This window comes from Musca domestica, unplaced genomic scaffold, assembly GCF_030504385.1.
Source record: "Musca domestica strain aabys unplaced genomic scaffold, Musca_domestica.polishedcontigs.V.1.1 8, whole genome shotgun sequence".
Taxonomy (NCBI): Eukaryota; Metazoa; Arthropoda; class Insecta; order Diptera; family Muscidae; genus Musca; species Musca domestica.
Window position 1 is genome coordinate 11,738,954 of NW_026712409.1, and position 19,866 is coordinate 11,758,819.

Below are 19,866 nucleotides of genomic sequence, written 5' to 3' on the forward strand. Positions count from 1 at the left end.
AAAATGCCAACAGAAGAAATATTCTAAATAAAATTTTATTATAAGATTTAAAATAAACCACATATCTAGATACAATAGTTTTGATGAAAATTACATTTGAAGTTTAGGCACCAAAAGGGAAAATTACGTGTTTACCTTTTTTTACTTTTAATTCAGCATGTTTTGAATCCAAAACCAAATCTCCCTATATATTTCACTTTTTTGGAGAAAGTATTAAATGAGAAATTATTCTAGATTAAATTTCATTGCGAGTGTCTGAACAGAAGAAATTTGGATATTCAATATGTAACAAAGAAAAAAATACTATCAATTTAATTGTTTTTTTATTTTTTATTATTATTATTATTATTATTATTATTATTATTATTATTATTATTATTATTATTATTATTATTATTATTATTATTATTATTATTATTATTATTATTATTATTATTATTATTATTATTATTATTATTATTATTATTATTATTATTATTATTATTATTATTGTTATTATTGTTATTATTGTTATTATTGTTATTATTATTATTATTATTATTATTATTATTATTATTATTATTATTATTATTATTATTATTATTATTATTATTATTATTATTATTATTATTATTATTATTATTATTATTATTATTATTATTATTATTATTATTATTATTATTATTGTTATTATTATTATTATTATTATTATTATTATTATTATTATTTATTTATTTATTAATTACTATTTTTTCTTTTTTTTTGAAAAATTTATTATTTTTCCCAACGTGGTGCAATTTTACTTTCAGTCTGGGTTGTGAAGAATTCCAAGTCATTTTTAGATCAAACCGCAAAAAAAGTTCAGAGTTCTTAGCACAAACGTTGTTAAGGCCCTTATATAGTTTTGAGCATATACAAAGGGAGGCCTATAGTTTGGCATATTCCACAACTTAGACAGTCTATTGAAGAGTGAAATTGTAATACAAATTTGTAGCAAAATTTGAAAAATTAAAATTTTTAAGGAAAATTTTTTTCTATTAAAAAATAGCCTTCAACTCGAAAAACTTCCAAAAAAAAATTAATCAAAAAAATTTGGAAGTTTTTTTTTGTTTCTTTTTTTTTTTTTTTTTTTTTTTTTGGATGCCAATATTTATTATATGAAGTTGAAATAGAGATTTCTTTCCTTTGGAGACTTATAGTAAAATTTGCTGAAGAATATTTTTGTCTTTGACATCATCCTTCCACGGCTATGCTTTATTGGAGATTTTTGCATTAACTCCCATCAAGTACGGTGTTGACTCTTACATTTTTTTTATATATTTCAATTTTTTATTTAGAGAAGATTTAGACACTTAACGTCTTCTAGAACCCATAGTGGAATTTTATGGCGAATAATTTTGTAGAATATTTTGACTTGCCATGATCCCGTTTAAATGGAGATTTATGCCATATTTTCAAAAAAGGACTAAAAAGATCCATTTGTTGGCTCGATTGAGGATTAAAATTGTCCAAGAAAATATTCCTCATATTTTTATCTGCAACATTGCTGAAGACACTATACACCTAAAATGCATGGATTTCGAGAAATGACTTTTTAACAATATTTTCAAAAAAGAACCAAAAAGTCGCATTTATTGACTCGCTTGAGGGTTAATGTTTTCTACCAAAATATTCCTCGTATTTTTATCTGCTAAATTGCTGAAGACACTATGTACCTAAAACGAACGGATTCCGAGGAATCTTAATCTGAAAATTTCCAAAAGTGTGGAGGAGGGTTGAACTTGCCACCTCAATTTAGGTTACTTTGCGATGTGAACTTTCAAAAGGCCGATAAGCCGTGTGTTCTTTTTCTAAGCTCTACTTTCATAATCCGCTGGATTTTATATAGAAATATAGAAAAAATTGAATATTGTCGCACGACGTACTAATAATGAAAATAAAAGCTTTCATTATTAGCTGAATGAAGGCTCGTCATCGGCAATATCCCACTGTATTTTGCTCAGCAAAATATGTACAAGAATTAAACAAGATTTTGCATGGCCTCAGGAAATGTTTCTGTTTTCTTTTTATTTCTCGTAAAAAAGAAAGGAAGACTCGGAACTAAAACTTATTCACAATTCCACAAAAAAAGAACATGGTTTCCAACTACATCATCTGATTTGGGGAATTAAAATTTACGTTGTTAAAATATTGTTTTTGTTGTTTTTTGTTGCTGATGTTGTCGTATCCTTTTCTTCTTCTTCTTCTTCTTCTTCTATTATTTCGTTTTAATTTGGTGCATTTATAAACTTTGTACAAAGTGCCTTGCGAATTTGATTCTACTTTGGATTTTCAAAAACAAAAACAAATTAAACGTTATTGTTCTACAAATATCTGTATGTATGTGTGTGTGTAAATCTAGATTATAATATATTTACATTAAGCTTATATTTATAAACATTTTTTTGTTGGTCTATACCTTTCATGTTTTGTTTTTCTTTTTTGAGAGTGGTTTGAGTTTGCTTCTCGGTTGCTTTACTTTTTCATCGTCCCAACCACAAAAATATTTTTCAAGGTTAGGTATTGCTATTTAACAGTTTGTATTTTTTTTTTTTATTTTTTGGGTTTCTTTCGACAAAAAATAGGTTTTCTTGTTTGGAGGGTTTGTTTTGGTGAGTATAATGATGATGATGCAACAACATCAGGTACATCCGCCTTCAGCTATTATGTATGTGTTTTTTTATTGTGTATACAAAATAATTTACACCGAATTTTCTTCCAGATCCTGGAAAGAGCAAAATGACAACTGTGTAAAGAAAAATTTTAGTTTACTCGTTTTTCGAATTTCCGAATATTAAATTTTAATATACAACTATATATAAAGTAAGAAAAATATAATTTTCCGATAGAGGAATATTATAACCCAATTGGAATGACCTTTAAATATATGTTTTAAAAAATCCGTGTCACTACGGATTCTTAAAAAATATTTGTTGTAAGATTTAGAAGATTTTCCAAAAGAATTTTAGTTTTATATAATTCTTTGGTTCCTCTTCTATTGAGCTTATGATCTCGTCACTTGGGTAAAAAAGTTTTTCATCATAGGAGTTATTTTAAATAACTTCTGGAGAGAATATCCCAGACAAAAAACAAGGGAACTGATGAGGATTGGTGGCACTTTCTGAAACCTAGGTATTCCCTGCCTTACCCCCTGGTAAACATTACCATCGTTCTCTACTAATAAACAAATGTTGTTTTATAAAAACAACAATAATGGGATTAAGCCTGAAGATTTTTGCAACAACAAAATTAAAAAAATATTTTTTTCTTAAGTCCTCGATACTATTTGTCCTTGTAAATTAAAAAAATATAACTTATAAAAAACTACTTCATGGAAAATTAAAAGAACAATTCTTTAAAAAAAACATTAAACACAAATAAAACAAAAAATAAAATTAAATTAAAAAACAATCCATGCCGTTGTAAAAAGGTATATTTTAAAATCCAAGTCTTTAAAAAAACAAAAAAATATATTTTTGAATAGTGTACATCCTTAAAAATGTAAAAATTATATATTTTTATAAATTCCGCGTCCTTGAACATGTAATTGTTTTTAAATGTATTTTTAATTAAAATCCGCGTTCTTAAAATGTAAAAAAAATATTTTCAAAAATCCCCGTCCTTGAAATATTAAACAAAATATATTTTTCAAAGTCCACGACCTTGAAATGTAAAGAAAATATTTTTAAAAAATCCACGTTTTGAAAATGTAAAACATGTTTTTAAAAAATTCACATTTTTTAAAAAAGTAAAAAAATCAAAAATTTGCATTACTCAAAATTAAATAACAAGTATATTCACAAAATCGAGAACGCGGAGAAAATAGTTAAAAAATTGAATCTTTTATTTTATTCTTTAAATTATACTTTAAAAAATAACCCTTAAAAATATCCTTTAACAAATAATCCTTAAAAAGTTATCCGTTAAAAAATAATCCTTAAATATTAAGCTTTAAAAAATTATACATTAAAAATAACCCTTAAAAACATCCTTTAAAAAAATAATCCTTCAAAAGTTATCCTTTAAAAATAATCCTTAAAAAAATATACTTTAAAAAATAATTTTTAAGAACATATCCTTTAAAAAATAATCCTTAAAAAAATTCTTAAAAAATTATCCTTTAAATAAATCTACGTACTTAAAAGATAATCCTTTAAAAAAAAACCGTAATCCTTCAAAAAAATATAGATGTCCTTAAAAAATAATCCTTTAAAAAAATCGATGTCCTTAAAAATAATCCTTTAAAAAAACACGTCCTTAAATAATTATCGTTTAAAAAATTCACCTCCTTTAAAGATAATCCTTAAAAATTATTCTTTAAAAAAATCCACGTTTTTAAAAAAATATCCTTTAAAAAATCCTTAAAAAAAAACCTTTAAAAAATCCACGTTATCCTTTAAAAAATCAATGTCCTTAAAAAATAATCCTTTAAAAAACACGTCCTTAAATAATTATCCTTTAAAAAAATCCACGTCCTTAAAAGATAATTCTGTAAAAAATACACATCCTTAAAAATTATCCTGTAAAAAATCCACGTCCTTAAAAATTATCCTTTAAAAACAATCCTCGTCCTTAAATAATAATTCTTTAAAAAAAACCACGTTTCTAAAAAATTATCGTTCAAAAAATCCACGTCCTTAAAAAAATATCCTTTAAAAAATCCACTTTCTTAAAATATAATCCTTAAAAAAATTATCCTTAAAAAATCCACCTCCTTAAAAATTATCCTTTAAGTTCACGTCCTTATCCACGTACATAATCATTAAAGAAAATATCCTTTAAAAAAACTACGTCCTTAAAAATAATCCTTAAAAAATTTTCCTCTAAAACAATTCATGTCCTTTAAAAATTATGCTTTAAAAAATCCACGTCCTTAAAAAAATCCTTACAAAATTATGCTTTAAAAAATCCACGTACCTAAAAATTAATCCTTAAAAAATCCACGTCCTTAAAATAATCCTTTAAAAAAATCCATGTCCTTAAAAAATAATTCCTTACAAAAATCACTTCCTTAAAAAATCCACGTCCTTAAAAATTAATCCTTTAAAAAATCAATTTCCCTAAAAAATTATACTTAAAAAAATCCAGCTCCTCAAAAAGAATCCTTTAAAATATCCACGTCCTTAAAAAAACCATGTCCTTAAAAAACTATACTTTAAAAAACCCATGTCCTTAAAAAACTATCCTTAAAAAATCCACGTCCTTAAAAAACTATTCTTTAAAAACTCCACGTCCTTAAAAACTATCCTTTAAAAAATCCACATTTTACAAAAAGTTGTCAAAAAACCCTTTAAAATGTTTTTTGAAAAGTCTACATCCTTGGAAAACAATTCTTTAAAAACCAACGACATTTGAAAATTCCATGTCCTTAAAAATCAAATTTCCTTCAAAAAAAATCTTTAAAATCCACGGTTTTTAAAAAACTGTGTCCCAAAAAAAAAGTATTTAAATTACATATCCTTCAAAAAAAATTATTTAAAAAACCACATCGTTAAAACCATGAACCATGAAGGTTCTGATAAAAAAAATTATTAAATATCCGAGTTTAACAATTCTTCAAGTCCTTGAAAAACATTGTTATTATGACTATAATAATCCATGAAAAAGTTCTCTTAAAAAATCCAAGATTGATGACTCTGATAGTCATTTGTAAATATTCTGACAAATTCAAGTTTTATGGGTCTAATGTCCTTGAAAATTGTGATAAATTCGCGTTTGTTCTTAAAAATTCACGTATTATGGCTCCTATAGTCCTTTGAAAAAAAAAATTCCCAAACATCTTATACCTCTCATAGTCCTTAAAAATAAATTCTTGTAAAAAGTACTTTTTATATCTATTTATATCTTAGGCTTCTTACAGTCGTTGCAAAAAATATATTCTTAAAAATCCATCTTTCATGGTTCTGATAAAAAAAATAATTAAAAATCCGAGTTTAACGAATCTTCAAGTTTTTTAAAAACATTGATATTATGGCTCTAATAATCCATGAAAAAAGTTCTCTTGAAAATTCAAGATTGAAGACTCTGACAGCCCTTGCAGAAATATTCTTACAAATTGACGTTTTATGGGTCTAATGTCTTTGAAAATGTTTTTTTTTTTTAATCCACGAAAAACAATTCCCAAAAAATTTAATATATTTTTGAAAAAATTATTATTTTATTATTTCTATTATAGTCCTTGAAAAAATATTCCTAAAAATGTATATGTTAGGCCCCTTATAGTCCTTGGAAAAAAATTCTTAAAAATCCACGTTTCATGGGTCTGATATCCTTTAAAAATGTTGTTAAAAATCCTCGTTAGTCCTAGATAGTCCTTGAAAAATTATTCTAAAAAATCCTCCCTAAAACAAAATTTTTAAAATCTACGTCTTAAGGCTCTGATAGTCCTAATAATAATAGTCCTAATAATCTACCTCTGCAGGTCTTTTCCATATTTATTTAATGTACCTGTGTGGCCTCTAGATCGTTTCTACACGCAGAATAAATTCAGGAGATCTTTCACACAGAGAAGAACATTCATTGGACTTTTTATGGAATTTAAACATATATTAAACCTTTAATAAGTCTCCTCTAAATACCATGCCACGTGGAGGACTTCTCCACACAGTTTACGTCCTGGAGGTCTCTTAATTCCATGTTTGCCTTCAATAAATCTCAAATTCATCTGCTTAAATATTTAAATCAAAATATTTCAAACTATCCCTCTACTGACATTGAAAATGATGTGGATTTTATTATCTCTTCCTTTTGTATCCTTTGAGATATTACTTTTGCAGATATCCCGTATTCTACTCCACCCCCCTCCGCCCCCCTCTTTTCTTTCCTCTGGACATATCATTCACTATTTTTCTTCATTCTTCCTGAGAGAGCAAATAAAAATTACCTTCATCAAAGGACTCACAGCCCTGGGCATCAGCGTTAATGTGGTGGCTGTTGGCATCATATGCAAAGCCCCATTGGAACCTCCTGCTCCACCAGCACCTCCTGGGCCACAACCACCGGCACCCGCACTGCTGCCACATCCACCCATTCCCCGTTGCAGCGACATTGAATGATGTTGACCAATTATTGTAGTGGTCGTGGTCGACGAAACACACGACTCCCGTTTACCCTTGCCATAGTAGGCTGTCAGCGGCCTGCAAATGGATGGCGAATTTAAAAAGCAAAAAAGAAACCAGTTTTTTTGGGAAAATCAATATCGAGGCCAATACGAAATTAAAGCATCAAAGAATTGCAAACAATTACCACAGTCTGAGAGAGGAGGAGTGAGTGAGAGTTAGTAGTAGGCTTAATCCTATAAATCATACCTGGTGCACTCGGTACGCGGTGAAGTATCTTTGGAAAAGCCTTTGGAAACATACCTACAGAGTGAGTAAGGAGAGGAGGATGGATGGTTGGTAAGCTTATAAAAGTGCCTTAGACAAACTACAACAACAAACAGATAAGTGAGGAAGTGGTTGGCTGTACACGCTCTTTACGGTGGGGTTAACGGGGGACAACAAAACAACCTACCTTCTGGACTGGTTCAGGCGTATGTTGCGTTCATCCTGCCATGTGGAGATGTGATGCCGCAGAGCATTGCGAACTTCCGAATTGAGGAAACAATAGAACAGCGAAACCGAAAACCCCTAAACCATTATTTATGTTGGTGTTGTTTTTGTTTTCGTTTTTGGTTGGCAGAGCAGAGCAGGGCAGAGCCGAGAAAATAAAAGAAAATAGATTTTAATTAATTTTCCCAACCAAAACAATTTTAAGGTTAACCGCTGCTGCTGCCGGTGACCATCACCACCACAACTTACCTGAGTGCTTAACAGCACGGCCCTGACAATGGCAAACATGTGACTCATGACCCCACCCTCCGAGGGTCCGGCCAGTACCACCAAATAGGTAATGCCAAACAGGGGTATTAGAACCAGCAGTGCCTTGGCAGCTTTGCGGTATTGGCGTGTTTCCAGGGTATTGGCCGAGCGAAGTTTGGTTATCAACACCTAGGCAAAAAAACAAAAGAAACCAAAGAATGTGGGAGGAGAGAGGTAGGAGAAAAGAGAAGAGTTTTTTGTTTTTAATTTTTAAATTGCGGTCTGCTGTTGTTTCTCCTGGTCCAAAATGGCTTTTGTTGTCACAACTTACCCACATTATTCGCAGCAGAAATATTAAATTAATTATTAAAACCGCACACACCGGTCCCTGGAATATCCAATCGACATTGGTCTCCTGCATCCAGGGGCAGCCTTCGATTTCGATCTGTAAAGGTAGAGAAGAGAGTGATAGAGGGAGAGAGAGAAAATGCGAGACAAAACAATAACAAACAAATTATTTGTTAGCCCAAAGGCAAATATGCTACGAATTTGGTGTGGAAAACAAACTCAGTTCGGGGTTTCCTTTTATCATCGTCTATCCTCCCATCAAAAACATTAGGAGGTCTCCCAGGCATAACAGTGATTCCAAACGTAGTTATCCCTTTTCTTTCCGCTCCAGTCACCGATGTGAAAAATTAATCTCTGATTAACCGGAAGTGTTTTATTTATGATGCGATAATAAAGAGGACCCAACTTTCCTCATCCTCTTTTCGGTTTGTTTTGTTTTCGTTCTAATGACCATTTATTTTAATAATGGTCCGCCTTTGTTTCAGTATTGAAATGTTTGAATGTCATGTTGGAGGTTATTTTACTCTCTTCCATAAATGGAGGTTAAATTAAATTACTATGACGCTGTAATATCACTAGCAATAATTTTTGTTGATCTGAAAAATAGCTTTTAAAGTTAGGTTTCAGTTATGAAGATTTTGATTTTCAGATGGTTATTATACCCTTAGCCATATGGCTAGAGAGGGTATATATAATTTGATATGGCAAATAAAGTGCCTTATCGAAATAACGGTTTTAGAGCTTAGGTCTCTTTGGACCAAAATCGTTTCAGGACACTTGGAGTCTATCTAGCAATGTCCCTCCGTTCGTCTGTCTGTCTGGCTGGTTCGCACGATAACTCTCGAACGGAGTATCCGATTCAGTCCACACTTGGTACATCGTAATATTATTATCATACTTAGAACGAGTTCGGAGTTCGTACCTCCCCCACAAAATGTTAACATTCTAAAAGAAATTTATTTACAGCACAGAAAGAGAAAGTATAATCCGATTTTGCTGAAACTTTGCAAACCCTAAAATGTGCATCAGCGCTAGGTCTTGTCTGAAAATCGGTCCACTCCATCAAAAACTTCCCAAACAAATGGCCAAAATTTTGAATAATTATAACTCTTATAAAATGTGATTTAAGAGTTCGATTGTCTTCAAATAACATATATTACAATATTTTTATTAATCCAAGACTGGTGTAAAGATGGAATATATCGGTAAACTTCTTCTGGTACCACCCCCACAAAGGGATCAAAATTTAAATAATCCATGAAGCTCATGAAACGCGAAACTAACATCGGATTCCATTTAGACTTGGCACATCTCACTATTTCTATCAATACAAGATCCGTTATAAAGATGGTAGAGATTGGACCATTCCTTCCGATACCGCCCCACAAAATTTTGAATAACCAAAACTAGCATAAAATCTGAAATTAGCATCCGGTTCGAATTCCCTTTATGTCTCCCAACACAAGATCTGGGGTAATGATCAAATGTATGAATTTACTCCTTCTTCTAGCTCCCCCACAGAGGGATAAAATTTTTAATAACAAAGCGCCCTAAGAAAGGCAAGGAGCGTCCGATTATTTTCAAAATTCACACATCTCAATATTTCTTTGAGCGTTTCGTTTTTCAAATCTTCAACCCTATGAGGAGGAGGTACCAGAAAAAATGATCTGATCTCTATCATCTTTATAACAGATCTTGTGTTGATGGAAATATTGAGATGTACCAAGTCTGGAATGGAATCGGATGTTGATTTCGCTTTTATGAGCTTCATTGATATTCAAAATTTTGACCCTTTGTGGGGAAGGTTCCAGAAGGAGTTTACCGATGTATCCCATCTTCGCAGCTACTTTTGTATTATTAGAAATAATGGGATGTGCCAATTCCGAATGGAATCGGATTTTAATATCGCGTTTTATGAGCTTCATGAATATTCAAAATATTCACCCTTTGTGGAAGAGAAAAAAATAGACTCAAAAGAGCTAAGAGTTGCTTCGCTTGGCCAAAAGTGGTGATCTGCCGAATTCGGGTTTCTCCGATGAGGAAACATTCGTTGCCCAGCAGTTTGTAGACAAACAAAATGGTCGTGTTTACTTGCCAAAGATGTCAGCTTAAAATGTGCACCTTCGGTTGACCACCAGAACTCAGAATAAATGACGAATATTAGCGCCAAAATATTCTGGAGGGTGAATTAAAGTCTTGAGCACACAAACATTTTAGCCGCAAACCTTGGATCACACTCACCACGCTCCACTCAAGAATGGTTACAAAAAGAGGTTCCTCGCTTCATTTCCAGCGCACAATGGCTACCAAAATCTCCGGATACCAATCAGTTGGACTATTGTGTCTGGAATATGTTGGAAAGCAAGGTTGGCACTTAAAAATACCAAAGTGTCGATTACCTCAAACAAGCGCTTGGCCGGATACGGGTCAAAATACAGTAGAGCAACATACGGGCAGCGTGTGACGGTTTCATTCGTGCGTTTGGCGTTTCAAATTCGTGCCAAAGGCGACTTTTTCAATCAAATCTAAACTTGTTCTAAAATTTAATGCTTTTTCCGATATTTTTTGCTTTTATTCAATAAATTTAAAAAAAATGTAAAAATTATGGCGATTGAATTTATTGCAGTTTTTTTATCTCACCCTGCATATGCAAAAGAAAAAGTTTTTTCTATTTGACTTACAATTTTGAATTATAAATTTTCTAAAGTTTTTCTACACCTCGCAACACCATGTGTCGAGGGTATTATATATAATTTTCGTCTGATCCTCACGAAATTTTGCATGGGGGTAGGGTAAGGGTCAGAATTAAAGCCTTTTGTTTTGAAGATGTTAATTTAGAGGTTCAAATGGACCAAAAAATAAAATTTTTCGGACTTTGCAGTCGCTTTGCAGGTCACAATTGAAAACCAGTCGTCATGGAAATTGCATGAGAAAAGAGTTAGGGACTGGGAAGAAGTCTGGCATTTTTGCTGACTATTGGATTATATTAAGCTGTAAAATGGACCCCATCTTTCGTGTAAAATTATTTTGAATATCTAACATCACGACGTACAGTGAGATGAGATCCCAAAAAACGGAGATTAATTCAGGGAGGCATTCTATCGCTGTGAAATGTTTGCTCAGACATTTATATTACCCCTAGTATGTTTGGAATCAAAAAATTGAAGATTTCGATAAGGTCACCATATAGCGTTACATCCCGATTTTCGGTATTTTTAATGTTTTCACTACAATTTTAAACCAAATCATGTATAACTTGGCGTTTAGAGTTCCGAGTGGGTATAATCTCTACACAGTAAAACTTTTCAAGATTGCTCCTATATTTGTTTTAGACTGTATTTCCTATTTTTCGGTATTTTGAAGGTTTCGGCCACTATTTTAAACCAAATTATAAGTAACTTGACATTTTGAGTTCTGAGCTGACAAAATCTCTCCCTGCTAAATATTGTGAAGATAAATCCACCATTATGTATAGACCATATTTTATGTATTTGTAGAACCTAGACAAAAACTAAAAAATAGTCAATATAAAATTACCTATAACATAGGTTTCTGCAGGGAATAAGTTCAGAGATAAATTTAAAGGAAGCTTTTCGTTGCTCCAATTCATATGTTTTTTATACCCTCCACCATAGTATGGTAGGTATAGTAAGTTTGTCATTCCGTTTGTAACACCTAGAAATATGCATTTTAGACCCTACAAAGTACATACATTCTTGGTCAGCATAAAATTCTATGTCGATTTAGCGATGTCCGTCCGTCTGTGGAACTCACCCTAGTTTAAGAACGAAATGAAGTAGGTTCATAAAATATTATGTCTGCAGATCTTTTGGTATTGAAAGTAGGTCCACGTTTTGGTATAGCCCCCATATAATGGTACCTCCCTATTTTCAGTATTTTGATGAATTATCAGTGCAGGTAAACGCATTTGTATAGCACTCATATAACGGTTCCTCCTGATATTCGGTATTTTAATGATTTTCGCAACATTATTCACCAATTTTTTTGTTCAAGCTTCGCATTCGAATATTTTAATGACTTATAACAAAAGTTGCCTATTCAGGTCCACGTCGTCGTATAGACCCCAATATAACGACTACATTCGGTATTTTTAAGATTTTAAGAGAATTTTTGATTGATTTTATTTTTTTGAAAATTGCCAAATTCGTTCCAAATTGTGGAGGGTATTCAAAGTTCGGCCCGGCCGATTTTACAGCTTTTTTCCTTGTTTTTTTTTTTAATTTCTTACCTTAATAAGCAAAAAAATCAAAATTGGGGTTCAGCAAAAAAAAATTATCCTTTGAAAAAAAAAACTTCTTAAATATGAACAGAAAAAATTATATTCTTTTAAAAAAAGAAGTAATAATAAAATAATATATAAAAAATTGGTTGGTAATTAAGCCTTCCTATTTGAGAAAGATAATAAATCCTTATCAATATATTAAAAAAGATTTAAGTTATTTTTAAAAAGTCAACATTTTTATGTTCCTTCTTTAAACGTCTCTCATTGTCCTAAATTGGATCATCAGACAAAATTGAAGTTGAGGCAAGTTACCTTAGCACCGATTTTTAAAGAGACTGTATAATTTTTAAAAAGTTTATGATAAAAACACAAGAGAAACGAATTTAAAAGTAACAGCAAACACAAAAAACGAACAAAATAGAGAACAAGATCAATGTACATTCACCCCAAAATCAGTTGACTATTTTTCAATTTTTTTAAAATAAAACAAAAACGGCAAAAAATGGCCCGCGTTTTTTTTTTTTTTTTTTTTTTTTTGATTATGAAGAATGGCATTCCATACTAAAATACAAAATTAAAATTTTAGGACCTTCTCGATATTATTATTATTTTTTTATTTTATTTTTTATTTATTTATTATTTTATTTTATTTATTTATTTTATTTTATTTTTTGTAACTCCATATACATTTTAAATATGGCGAAAATATGGTCATATTTTGAATTAGTTTTTAAAATATTTTTACATCACAATTTTTAAAACTTTTTTATTCTTCAACATTGATAACCACATGTATTTGATGTTCCAATTTTAAAATTATCACTTTTTACACTTCAAAAAACCAAAAACAATTTTTTCCATCTTCCTCCGAAAAAGTGAAACATTTCTCTAAACAACGTATGACTTTCAAATTCTCAGTACTGAAGTAGAATTTTGTGTTCAATAATATTATCAAAACAACTATTTCAAAATACGAATTTAGTTTTTCCAATTAATCTCCGTTTTTGCAATTTCGACACTCTGTGCGACGGAGTACGTAAATATTAGGCAAATGCCACCGGTCAAAAAGCTAAGGGTAAAATCTGGGCAGTGCTCTGTGACATAATTTTAAAAACAAAATCTTCCAATATGGATTTGGACACAAGAGGCTTCCAACATATTGTACTTGGTCGGCCCGCACGCCTATAGCTTTGCCTACTTTTTTCTAACATGTTTGAATTTTCCAAAAACAATTTTCAGAAAAACATTCTCACGAATTTTTTTTCAATAATTTCCTAAAATTGCAATGATATGTATTTTTAATTCCAAAATAATTTAGTATCCAACAAAATTTTATTTTTCAACTCAATTCACAACAATGCAATATAAAAGTATGTTTCTCATATAACCAGCCCATAATTATGTTTGACTCTTCGAAAATGCTTGGAATCACTGTGTACACACTTGACTATGGCATTTCCTGGAAATTCTAGAAACACACACCCCCTTCCCACACAATGTCAAATGTTTCACCCATTTTTTAAGAGTTTAATACTCACCTGGTCATTTGTGGCAGATGACATTGTCAGGCCTTTGGCAATGGCCCAAATGACAACAAACACAGCAGGACCTCCTATCAGATGATCGAAATGATGGTGGTTTGGTGATTATGACCAAACGGTCACAACAAGCCATTACAGCAAAAGGATAAACAAAACAAAAGAAGAAGAGGAAGAGGAAGAAAATGGAAACAAAATTTAATAAGCAGCACAGAGCAAGATACAAACATCCGATGCAGATACATTTCTAAGTAGAAGACCAAAAAAAAAATCATTTGAATTTTTTTCTTTTTTTTCGTTTGTTTGATTTGGGTTTCCGCAGGCAAATTCTGTCAATGGCACAACACAACACACAAAGAAATCTCAAACAATACTTTCGCAAGCACACACGCCTGCACATTGCTTTTGTCCTTTTTTCTTCATTTTTATTGGGAGTGTGTGGGTGTGTGTGTGGGTGCATTGGCTTGTTGGCCAATTATACAAATTGAAATAATTAAGTCAACGCTGTTGTGTGTGTGCATTTTTTGTTCAAATCTTTCTCTTGTGTGTTGGTATATGTGTGTGACCCGTCCATTAAATATTTATTTAAAAATGTCAATTTCATAATTGCAAATTTTTCGTATTGTCATTTCCAATGAAATGCCAACTGAAAACGAGAGAGGGGGAGGCGAACTCCCAACACATCAGCACATAAATTGAGGAAATTTATTCCATACTTACCCCAGCCAATGGTCGCGTACACCGTAAATCGTGTATTATCCCCGGAGAATGTTTTCACTACCAGAATGTAGAGATACAAGCCTGCATTGTTGTTGTTATTGTTTTCGACGCGGCCAGCAAAATTCCCATGGCATCCGCAGAGGTGTTGGTTTCAATTGAATTGCAAAGAGGACGAAAAGTAATACGGTAAGAGGAAAACAAATAAAAATATTGATATATGTTGTTGTTATTATTATTGTTGTTGCTGTGGTCTTGTAGAATCATCGGTAGACGGGCGGGGGATGGCGATAGAAAGTGATATTGCAGCACTTTATCTGAGGGGCTTATATTGCAAACGAATATGCAAATAAATATATATTTCGAAAGAAAAATATGAAAAACAATAATTTTCCCAGGCATATTTTCAGTTCAATGAATTTTCAGGTTTTCTTCGAAACGAAAATAAAAACCTTGCAATAAAATTGGGAAAATTTAATATTTTTTTTTTGAAAAATTTTGTACCATAAAAATTCTTGATAGAAAAAGGATCTATGAAAAGACATCCTTGCGCACCTCTTCTCCGTGAAGACCTTCTGGTCTGCTTCTCCGAGAAGACCTTCTGGTTTTCTTCTCTGTGAGACCTTCTGGTCTTCTTCTCCGAGAAGACCTTCTGGTTTTTTCTACGAAGACCTTCTGGTCTTCTTCTACGAGAAGGCCTTCTGGTCTTCTTCTACGAGAAGGCCTTCTGGTCTTCTATACGAAGACCTTCAGCTCTTCCATACGAAGACCTTCTGGTCTTCTATACGAAACCTTCTGCTCTTTTATACGAAGACCTTCTGGTCTGCTATACAAAGACCTTCTGGTCTGCTATACGAAGACCTTCTGGTCTGCTATACGAAGACCTTCTGGTCTGCTATACGAAGACCTTCTGGTCTGCTATACGAAGACCTTCTGGTCTGCTATACGAAGACCTTCTGGTCTGATATACGAAGACCTTCTGGTCTGCTATACGAAGACCTTCTGGTCTGCTATACGAAGACCTTCTGGTCTGCTATACGAAGACCTTCTGGTCTGCTATACGAAGACCTTCTGGTCTGCTATACGAAGACCTTCTGGTCTGCTATACGAAGACCTTCTGGTCTTCTATACGAAGACCTTCTGGTCTTCTATACGAAGACCTTCTGGTCTGCTATACGAAGACCTTCTGGTCTGCTATACGAAGACCTTCTGGTCTGCTATACGAAGACCTTCTGGTCTGCTATACGAAGACCTTCTGGTCTGCTATACGAAGACCTTCTGGTCTGCTATACGAAGACCTTCTGGTCTGCTATACGAAGACCTTCTGGTCTTCTATACGAAGACCTTCTGGTCTTCTATACGAAGACCTTCTGGTCTTCTATACGAAGACCTTCTGGTCTTCTATACGAAGACCTTCTGGTCTTCTATACGAAGACCTTCTGGTCTTCTATACGAAGACCTTCTGGTCTTCTATACGAAGACCTTCTGGTCTTCTATACGAAGACCTTCTGGTCTTCTATACGAAGACCTTCTGGTCTTCTATACGAAGACCTTCTGGTCTTCTATACGAAGACCTTCTGGTCTTCTATACGAAGACCTTCTGGTCTTCTATACGAAGACCTTCTGGTCTTCTATACGAAGACCTTCTGGTCTTCTATACAAAGACCTTCTGGTCTTCTATACGAAGACCTTCTGGTCTTCTATAAGAAGACCTTCTGGTCTTCTATACGAAGACCTTCTGGTCTTCTATACGAAGACCTTCTGCTCTTCTATACGAAGACCTTCTGGTCTTCTATACGAAGACCTTCTGGTCTTCTATACGAAGACCTTCTGCTCTTCTATACGAAGACCTTCTGCTCTTCTATACGAAGACCTTCTGCTCTTCCATACGAAGACCTTCTGCTTTTCTATGCGAAGACCTTCTGCTCTTCTATGCGAAGACCTTCTGCTTTTCTATGCGAAGACCTTCTGCTCTTCTATGCGAAGACATTCTGCTTTTCTATGCGAAGACCTTCTGCTCTTCTATGCGAAGACCTTCGGCTCTTCTATGAGAAGACCTTCGGCTCTTCTATGAGAAGACCTTCGGCTCTTCTATACGAAGACCTTCTGCTCTTCTATACGAAGACCTTCTGCTCTTCTATACGAAGACCTTCTGCTCTTCTATACGAAGACCTTCTGCTTTTCTATGCGAAGACCTTCTGCTCTTCTATGCGAAGACCTTCTGCTCTTCTATGCGAAGACCTTCTGCTCTTCTATGCGAAGACCTTCGGCTCTTCTATAAGAAGACCTTCGGCTCTTCTATGAGAAGACCTTCGGCTCTTCTATGAGAAGACCTTCTGCTCTTCTATACGAAGACCTTCTGGTCTTATATGAGAAGACCTTCTGGTCTTCTATGAGAAGATCTTCTGGTCTTCTATGAGAAGAGTTTCTGGTCTTCTATGAAAAGAGTTTCTGGTCTTCTATACGAAGACCTTCTGCTCTTCTATACGAAGACCTTCAGGTCTTCTATACAAAGACCTTCTCGCCTTCTATGAGGGTCATTCTACTATTCCAAGGAAAAACATCCTGGCCTTCTGTAAGAAGACCTTCTTCTTCTGGTCTTCTATACAAAGACCTTCTGAGAAGTCGAGATGGTCTTTGTACTTTTCTCGTCTTCTATAGAAAACCTTCTCGTCTTCTATGAAAAGACCTACGAAAGACTTTCTCGCCTTCTACGAAAAAACTTTCTCGCCTTCTATGAGGGGGACCTTCTGTTCTTCTATGAGAAGAATTTCTGGTCTTCTATGAGAAAACGGAGTGGTCTTCTAAATAAGGACCTTCTATTCTTCATTTGGAAAACATTCTGATCTTTTTTTGATGATCCATTGGGTTTCTATAGGAAGACCAACTTATCTGGGGTTAACCAAATAACCAAATGAAATTCTTCTTTGTTAGGAAGACTTCTTAATGGTATCCGACTGACAATAGATGTTTTGACAGAAAAATTTCATAGATCTATTGAAGTTTTTCTATTCTATTTCTACAAGTCTTGAAGGCCTTTTATCTTCGGACAAAGTAGATCTCTGATTTTTGTATCATTCGAAGGACTTCTTCATTAATAGAAGATCCCAAAGTCTGGCTATTCAAATATGACCTTTTTTCGGGGAAAGAGCTCTTAACATCTAAAAGACCTCATATGACACGTGTATCCATGGACATTGAAGTATCCGTAGTCAGATTCTAAAACATCGTTACCAGTTTTATGTTTTCTTCTTTAAAGATTTTGAATTAAATTTCCGAGCTTCCTTAAATAAAGTTGACTTAAATTGTTCTCGAAATTAAATATCCTAATTTAACCACTTTGCTTTCTTTATTTTTTCTTGTTTTCAAAAAAGGATAAGGATTCTAGTAAATATCCATTAAATACTACAACAAATCATCTAATCATCAATCGCACGATTAAAGTGTTACAACATGCCAACTTACTTAACATAATAATTCATTCGTAATAAGCCCCCGCCAGTTTAAAGTCATATTTTACGGTGCGGTAACAAATCCCCGTCGTCACCACCACCACCAGCAATCCCCTCGCTACTTACCTTCCACCAACATCCAGAAGAAATTTGTCAGCGTAAAGAAATGAAATAATGTCACCAGGACAATACAGCCTGACATGCCGGTATGCAGGGAAATCTGTGGGGGGAGAGAGAGAAAGAGAGAGCGAAAAAAAAAACAACAACGACTTATTTGAGCTCCACGGTAATGGGGGGATTGGAGTATGAAAATAATGATAACGATGATGAAGATGATGATGATGATGCTGATGATGACAATAACGATTGCAATGCAAAAATTTAATAAACAAATTTCTTTACAAGAAGTAAACATAAGGTAGACAAAGAGACAGCCAGAGAGATTTGCTTACATATTCATATATTTTTTTAAATTAGAGCAAAACAAATTGTTTATGAGCATATATATGTAAATGTATTAGGGTGGAGTGAAGAAAAAATATTAAGAATTTAGTGTTCGGCGCTTTAGGTCACAAAATTTTGGAGTTAACTTAAAAATTCTCCTGAATTTTGAATTACAATGAGGCTATTAACCAAAATTCCAATTATATTTTTCTATTTTAAATTTTTTGATTTCTGAAGACAGCAAATTCCCTTTTCTTATACCCCTGGTGGTCAGGGTATTATGTCTTTGTGCATTTTTTTGTAACAGGCAAAAGAAAACGAGATAGACACATAGTTCCTTTTGATGATCTGCATAGAATCACATTCTGAGTCGATTTATGCATGTCCGTCCGCCTGTCCGTCCGTCCATGTATTTTTGTGAACAAAGTACAGATCGCATTTATTACCCGATCCAGATGAAATTTTGCACAAATCATTTGTTTGGCCCAAGGACGAACCGTATTGAAATTGGAGATAATCGGTAAAAATTTAGATATAGCTCCCATATATATCTACGTTCGATTTGCTTTTTTGTGTGCACCAAACGTGTAATATCAGTCCGAATAGTATGGAATTTTGCACATAAAACCAAATTAGGTCTGAAAATAAGTATGCCAAATTTGATCAAATCGGCTCAGATATAGCTATAGCTCCCATATATATTGTTCATCCGATTTGTTATTTTAGTCCTCCGCAGCCGTAATATGCACTCTGTAACAACAATATTTGGGCAAAAATATATCAAATACAGCTTAGAAAAACATTTGCTAAATTTTATCGAGATCGGTTCAGATTTGGATATAGCTCCCATATATATCTTCGACCGATTTACATTTTATTGTGCACCAAACGCCTAATATTTGTCCAAATGGGATGAAATTTGGCACTTACGACCGAATTGAGCTAGAAGCTAGTATGTCAAACTTGGTGAAGATCGGTTCAGATATGGCTATATCTCCCATATATATATTTTTCATCCGATTTATTATATTTCTTACCCACAGCCGTAATATGCACTCCGTAACAACGATATTCAGAGAAATATATGAAATACAGCTCAGAAATATCTTTGCAAAATTTTATGGAGATCGGTTCCGATTTGGATATAGCTCCTATATATAAATTTATCCGATTTCAAATTAATTGTGCACCAAATGGGCAATATAAGTCCGAATTTAAAAGTCCTTTGTCCTTTAAATTATAATGATTGAATTCTCCCACAAAAAAATTTAATTGTTATGCGGAGCTCCATTAAATTAGCAAAGTGA

General features: G+C 32.9%; 1 protein-coding gene across 1 annotated transcript in view; it reads right to left on the reverse strand.

Moving 5' to 3' along the window:
- Positions 1–1,135: 1,135 nt before the first annotated feature.
- Positions 1,136–19,866, reverse strand: part of LOC101891158 (diuretic hormone receptor) — a 77,898-nt gene continuing 59,167 nt past the window's right edge. The window contains exons 5-13 of the mRNA XM_020034707.2: positions 18,242–18,335; positions 14,667–14,747; positions 13,947–14,020; positions 8,149–8,262; positions 7,818–8,006; positions 7,531–7,646; positions 7,326–7,379; positions 6,902–7,154; positions 1,136–2,743 (exon numbers count right to left, since the gene is read on the reverse strand). Of these exons, the coding sequence (XP_019890266.1) occupies positions 2,720–2,743; positions 6,902–7,154; positions 7,326–7,379; positions 7,531–7,646; positions 7,818–8,006; positions 8,149–8,262; positions 13,947–14,020; positions 14,667–14,747; positions 18,242–18,335 (999 nt within the window). The 3' untranslated portion in view covers positions 1,136–2,719. The remainder of the gene's footprint in view (positions 2,744–6,901; positions 7,155–7,325; positions 7,380–7,530; positions 7,647–7,817; positions 8,007–8,148; positions 8,263–13,946; positions 14,021–14,666; positions 14,748–18,241; positions 18,336–19,866) is intronic.